The 7,145-nt window shown below is 52.0% G+C and overlaps 1 protein-coding gene across 1 annotated transcript; it reads left to right on the top strand.

The window, feature by feature from the left end:
* The first annotated feature begins 257 nt into the window (after window positions 1–257).
* Window positions 258–1,450, top strand: LOC127540257 (mas-related G-protein coupled receptor member D-like). Its single transcript, XM_051964867.1, has one exon. It carries the CDS (start codon window positions 259–261, stop codon window positions 1,252–1,254), a length of 996 nt encoding a protein of 331 aa, XP_051820827.1. The 5' UTR covers window position 258; the 3' UTR covers window positions 1,255–1,450.
* The last annotated feature ends 5,695 nt before the right edge of the window (window positions 1,451–7,145 follow it).

Raw genomic sequence — 7,145 nt, 5'->3', positions numbered from 1 at the left:
TTTGTAATGGTTTTTTCCCCTTGCTTTTTCAGTGGATGAGAAAGGGGAAAGGAGAGAACTTAGAACTGAAAATAAAATAAAATAAAAATTTTTGAAATTGTGATTTTAAGTACATTTGCCCCTTTTAAGGAGCTTTTTAGGGGCTCACTGCCTTGTCCAGTCTCCTAGGACATGGAGGTAGAATTCATTTATTTTTATTTTTCATTAGCAGGGATCTCGCACCTCGGTCTCACGGTCCAGCCTCCCAAGGCAGCAACGATGATGACAATAGCAGCAACTACCAACTCCACTGAGGGAGAGAATGTGACCCCTCTGGGAATAGTCACCATCATTGTGTTGCTGAGCCTGTGTGGCCTGGCAGGGAATGGGACCATCGTCTGGTTTCTCAAGTTCGGGGTAAAGAAGAACCCCTATTCTATCTACATTTTTAACCTGGCCATGGCTGACTTCCTCTTCCTCCTCTGCATGGCTCTCTCGAATGTTCTTAACAGGCCCGAGTTTGGTCCCTGGTCCCAGACCATTTCTGAGGCCTTTAAAAGAATAACGTACCTTGCATATACCCTGGGGCTGAGCCTGCTGGCCGCCATCAGCACTCAGCGCTGTCTCTCTGTTCTCTTCCCCATCTGGTACCGATATCACCGCCCCCAGCAGCTGTCTCCCCTGGTGTGTGCAGTACTGTGGCTTCTGGCCATCCTGGAGAATCTGGTAGCTATCTATTTCTGTGTCATCCAAAAGGAAACTAAGAATCCATGTCAAAAAGTAGACTTGTTTTTTGTGTTTTTGATTTTTGGGGTCTTCACCCCAATGATGTGTGTATCCGGCTTGATCCTGTTCATCAAAGTCCGGAGGGTCTCCTCAAAACGCCGGCCGGCAAGGCTCTACATCACCATCCTGGTCACTATCTTAGTGTTCCTCATCTGTGCCCTCCCCCTTGCAATCCACTGGTTTATTCTTTTCTGGCTCAACATGAGTAAGAGACTAAAAATGATTTTCTATGATGTGGCTAAAATATTCTCTTGTGTGAACAGCACAGCCAACCCCATCATTTACTTCATGGTTGGGAGTCAGAGGGACAAAAGGGTTCATGAGCCCCTCAGGGTCAGGCTAGCGAGGGCTCTGGGAGATGAAGAGACATCCCCCACAGAAATGATGGAGCTGAGGTCGGACCGTCACGGGGCTCAGGATGGAGACGAGGACACGAATGAGAAGTTCCCAGGGGTAACTGCCAGATATGGAGACCCCCAGCCCATCTGACGGCCCCAGCCTGTGCCCACTCCATCCCACGGGGATTTCCCTGACCCTTGATCTCCCCGCCCCACTCTCCATCTGGGTTTTCCCGGTTGCCAGAAGTTCCGAGCAACCAAAGGAGTGACTGGCACCTTGACCAACGGCGCAGTGCCCTGATATCAAAATACTTAACCCACAATAAAGCAAGGCATCCACAAGTCACGCTGCCGCATTGCAGAAGTAAATTTATTTGAGGCCAGGGGATATGGGATTAATTTGTAGCTTTAATTTTGAGTACACTTTGACTGAAGGGGTAGAGGAGAGGGTGCGTCCTGGGGTGTTGCAAGGGAATATTTGTACTTCTGTTTATTGCTATATGTTTCAGTAAATAGTAAAAAGCTAATTGATTCTGGAGAGCAATTTGTAACTATGCCCAAAGGGCTATAAAGCTGTGCATTTGATCCAACAGGGGGTCTACTGGAAGGACCCTCGTGTGCAAAAATGTTCGTAGCAGCAAGGAACTGGAAAGTGAGGGGCTGTCCATCAGTTGGAGAAAGTCTGAATGAGTGATGGTATACGAATGTTATGGAATATTATTGTTCTGTAAGAAACGATCAGGAGGATGATCTCAGAAAAGGCTGGAGAGACTGACAGGAACTGATGCTGAGCGAAGGGAGCAGAACCAAGAGAACATTGTACACGGTAACAAGATCATGTGATGATCAACTGTGATGGACTTGGCTCTTTTCAACAATGGGGCAATTAAAGGCAATTCCTTTAATTGTTGGAAAGTGCCATCCGAACCCAGAAAGACTGAATATGGATCAAAGCACAGTATTTTCACCTTTAAAAAGCTAATTGATATTCATTGGTTAAAAATACAGGAAACTCAATTGATCAAGAATGGACAGAAGCAGCTACACCCAAAGAAAGAACCCTGGGAAATGAATATAAACTGCTTGCATTTTTGTTTTTCTTCCCGGGTTATTTCTACCTTCTGAATCCAATTCTCCCTGTGCAACAAGAGAACTGTTCACTTCTGCACACATATATTGTATCCAGGATATACTGTAACCTATTTAACATGTAAAGGACTGCTTGCCATCTGGGGGAAGGGGTGGAGGGAGGGAGGGGAAAAATCGGAACAGAAGTGAGTGCAAGGGATAATGGTGTAAAAAAATTACCCAGGCATGGGTTCTGTCAATAAAAAGTTATTACCAAAAAAAAATATGGGAAACTGATTCCAGTGTTGGAAATTAATTAATCACTAGCAATTGATATTGGGGAAAAGACAAGATTAGTCTGGGACACAGAGAAAACCTACTCTTGTAGAATACCCCTAACTTCCTTTAAGTGAGATGTAGCCTTTCTTGGAGACCTCGTCCTGTCCTTGGAGATCTCAGACAACATCCTCTTAGTTGACCTCAGATTCTCTCTCTTGATTTGAGCTGATTGTAATGGAGAAGAGTTCATTCCCTCTTGCATATTTTTCGGTCATGTTCTCATCTGAATAATTTCTCCAGTTCCTGTCCGCTGATTTACTGCAATAAACAGCTTTGCTCAATAGTCAGCGCCATGACCCTTTGTTTAATCAGCACTTGTTGGGAAGGGACTGAACCAACATATGTAAGCTAAGGGCGGGTGACCGGAGAAGCTTATTTCGCTTGGAACATCTTATTCCCCTAAACTGGCAATATTTAAAGCACGTAGATTTGATTCTAGTCTATTATCCCACAGTCCTTTGAGAGACTAGAGTGCTCAACCTTATGAACTTTCTTATTAGAGATAGCTTAGGGCACAGTGGATAGAGGACTGCCGGGAAAACCCGAGTTCAAATCTGACCTAGACATTCACTGGATGTGTGATCTTTAACCTCTGTCTACCTCAGTTTCCTTATCTGTAAAATGGGGCTTATAATAACACCCACCTCCCAGGGTGTGTGTGTGTTAAGTACTTAGCACAATACTTAAGACATAAAAAATGCTATTTATATAAACCTTAGCTCTATTGCTATGATTCCCTCCCATCTTTTCGTTACCAGAGCACCCACAACTTTGGTGTTTATCTATGATATCAGCTCACCGTATCAGCAGGATACAAGTGTGATTCGGCTGCATCCCTGCTCTCTGAATTAAACCATAAATGAGGAAGAGAAATCCCCTGATATTGAGAATTTTCCCTCCACTAGGCTCTCAGATCATGTATGGAAATGACTTTGGGCTCTGGTGGGCTACGCTGAGGGACAGAACTCCCAGCATTCAAGACAAGGTCCCCAGGAGTGACTCCTATAGCTCTTGTCCAAGAAAGAAAGAGAGAGAGAGAGAGAGAGAGAGGGAGGAAAGAAAAAGCGAGGGAGGGAGAAAAGAAGGAAGGAAGGGAGGGAGGGAGGGAAGGGAAAAGAAGAGGGCTGTAGGGCAGTGAGGATTCCAAGTGAGTTCTTGAGGGTGTGGATTTCCCAGGCCTCCCTCCTAAGACTGGTGAATCCAGGGTGACTCAGCTGAGCCCCAGGAGCCTCTGAGCATCCCTCGGGCTCACTGTGCCTCATCTGGGCCCTGCCCCTCAAAATCCAGGGGCTCCCACACCCCACAGAATCCGTCCTGTTCTCTGGCTGGGATGAAGCCCCCGAGGAGGCCTCCGGGGGACTGGCAGAGCCTGTGCAGGCAGCAAGGAGGCAGGGCAGAGGGAGGGCAGAGCTGAGGATCTCCCAAGAGGAACGCCCTCCCTTACCAAGAGCAGAACACAATGTTCCACGGGACCTCCCTCTCCCTTCTCCAAGGATGAATCAGTCAACAAACATTTAGGGAAAAAGCCCAGATCCAGGACCAGAGCTGCGAGCGCATGGCAGGGTGTAGTTCACCGGGACGAGGAGGACCCCTTTCCAATGTATTCTCACACACTCACACTCACACACACACACACACACACACACACACACACACACACTCACACACATTCACACTCATACACACACACACACTCACACACACACTCACACACACACACACTCACACACTCTCACACTCACACACACACACACATTCACACTCTCTCTCTCACACTCACACACACACACACACAACACACACACTCACACACATACACACACACTCACACACACACTCACACACACACACACTCACACACACACACACTCACACACTCTCTCTCACACACACTCACACACACACTCACACACATACACACATTCACACACACACACACTCACACACACACACACAACACTCACACACACACACACACTCACACACTCACACTCACACACACACACACACTCACACTCACACACACACACACACAACACACACACACACATTCACACTCTCTCACACACACACACACACTCACACACACACACTCACACACATACACACACACTCACACACACACTCACACACACACACACTCACACACACACACACTCACACACTCTCTCTCACACACTCACACACACTCACACACATACACACATTCACACACACACACTCACACACATACACACACACACTCACACACACACACACACACTCACACACTCACACTCACACACACACACTCACACTCACACACACACACACACACACCACACACACACACACACACACACACACACTATTCTCAATAACTGAGGATAGAGACCCTGACAAAAAGCTGCTCGCTGTGAATAAAGGTTCTCGCCACCCTTGGATGCCCCCGATTTTCTGGCCTGTTTCACAGTTTCGTTCTTCCCGTTTCTGGGCTAGCTCCTCCTGGGCCACATCCCATCTCCCCCTGCCACACCTTTGCCCGGGTGGTGCCCACGTCCTGAGCTCCCTCCCTCCCCACTTCAGAACCTGTGGCCCCCTCAGCCGGGCCCAGGGGCCTCCTCCTCCAGGCTGCCTTTCCTGGTCCCCACTTTTCCCTGGGGGCCTCCTTAGTGACTCAGGGAGTTTACGTTTTCAGACATAACCCAGCACACAAAGCAGTGTCTGAGGACCGGCTGAGCTGCCTCCATCGGAGGCCAGGGAAGGGCGGGATGGCCATAGGGAAGGGGGCCTTTGAACTTGGAGGGGACAGAGGATCCAAAGAGGGAGGGGTCGGGCAAAGCAGGCGTCCATCTGTGGTGGAGGATGGGAGAGGAGGAGGCCTCCCTGGCCAAGGAGCCTCAGCTGCCTGTGGGAATGGGGAGCCTTGGAGGTTGGCAGGGGGCCGGGGAGGGATGAGAGTGGTGGGGCAGGAAGGGGAGCAGAGAGCCCCTCCCTTCTGGCAGCTGATGCCTCGGCTCGAAGCCTTCTGCCACACATGGGCACCTGCCCGGGCATTGTCCTAGACCCCAGACTGGTCACTGCAGACCCTGCTCTCGAAGCCTGGGTCCGGTGGCCGGGTTCCCTCTTCCCACGTCTCAAGGGCTCAGAACTCAGCTCGGTGGGACGAGCCCGAGCAGCCTAGCCTGCCCTGCTTTGTTTCCACAGTGCCCTGGTTCTGGCCGTGGCCCCCTGCGAGCCTTCTCTGAGCCAGCTTCCCTCTCCTCAGCTGGTTGGTGGTAGGACCCTCCAGGCCCGACCAGCCTAGCCTGGACCCCCCTACGTTTCCCCACGCCACAGGGCGGAGCCCGCACGGAGCCCGGGTTAAACGAGCCGCGGCCCGGCTCTGCCCAGAGAGTGAGGGGAGCGGGGCCCCGGCTGGTCTGAGGTTTGCAGGCTCAGAGCCCCTCGGTGAGTTTGGGGCCCGGGGGGCCGACCCCTGGTCCTCACAGAACACGGGTCGGAATCAGAGTGGGAAGGAGCCCTGCTCCGCCCACAACCCAGCAAGCCTCACGCCGGCCGGGACGATGGAAATCCCTCCCCTTCACCGAGGCAGGCAAAGCTGCGAGCTTTACCTGCCGGGCCGGGGTCCCTACGAAGCACCGTGGGACAGCACCCTGGGAGCTCCACGGCCCGGCCAGTCCCTGCGCCAGCCTCAGTGGCTTCAGCTCTAAAGGGGGAAGCGTTGACGGCCCGATGTCTCAGGATCCTTGTACTCCCAAATCCACATCCCCAGCTCCTCCGGGACGGGGCTCAGGCGGGGGCCGGGGAAGGGGCCCCCTCGGCCTCAGCGTTCCCGACGCCATCGGGAGAACTCCCAGAGGCCCCGGGCCTGGCTCCCGGCGCTGGCCCGCTTTCCAGAGAAGCCGTTTCAATCCCAAATAAGGCCGGAGCTGGGCCCGCTCTGGGCCCTAACAATTCCTTTTAAGTGCCCGAGCAGAATCCCAGCTACGACTTGGGAATCGCAAGGATCACTCTGGCAGCTTTTTGCTGATCCGGGTCCAACTCTGCGCTGAGGGAAATAAATAATGGGCCAGAGGTCGGGGGAGTCAGGCCCTTGGGCAGCTGGGCCGGCCCGGCCTCTCTCCCCCAGAACCAAACACCGTTCCCAGGACGTGCGGCCCGGCCGGGCCGGGGAACTTCTCCCAGCGGGCTCTGCCAAAAGGCACGTTCACCCTCCCGAGCTTCCAACAATTCAGCTCCTGGAAGGCGACCAAGCCCGTGACTAAGGCACCAACACAACTGCTGGAAAAACAAAACGAGGCCCTTGCCAAGAGAAGCCCTGCCCCGAGCCGCGCTCCCCCCTCCCCTTGGAGTGATCTCGGAGGCTGTCAGATGCTCTGGGAAAACTCGGAAATCCAAAGATCCGAAGAAATGCATCGATTAGGAGGTGAATCGCTTCCCGGAGGCGGCTGGTGGCTCAGTGGACAGTGGACCAGGCCTGGGATCAGGACGACTTTAAATCCGGGATCAGACACTGCCTAGCTGGATGCCCCTGGACAAGTCTCTTCATCCTGTCTGCCTCAGTTTCCTCATCTGTAAAATAAGCTGGAGAAGGAAATGGCCAACCCCTCCTTATCTCTGCCAAGAAAACCTCCTTCTTCCTGGCGTGCTGTG

Source organism: Antechinus flavipes, chromosome 6, assembly GCF_016432865.1.
Source record: "Antechinus flavipes isolate AdamAnt ecotype Samford, QLD, Australia chromosome 6, AdamAnt_v2, whole genome shotgun sequence".
Lineage (NCBI taxonomy): Eukaryota > Metazoa > Chordata > Mammalia > Dasyuromorphia > Dasyuridae > Antechinus > Antechinus flavipes.
This window is presented reverse-complemented; position numbering and strand designations above follow the sequence as displayed.

Excerpts from the sequence above, each read along its gene's own strand:
- LOC127540257 (XM_051964867.1), top strand. The coding sequence starts at position 259 with ATGATGACAATAGCAGCAACTACCAACTCCACTGAGGGAGAGAATGTG.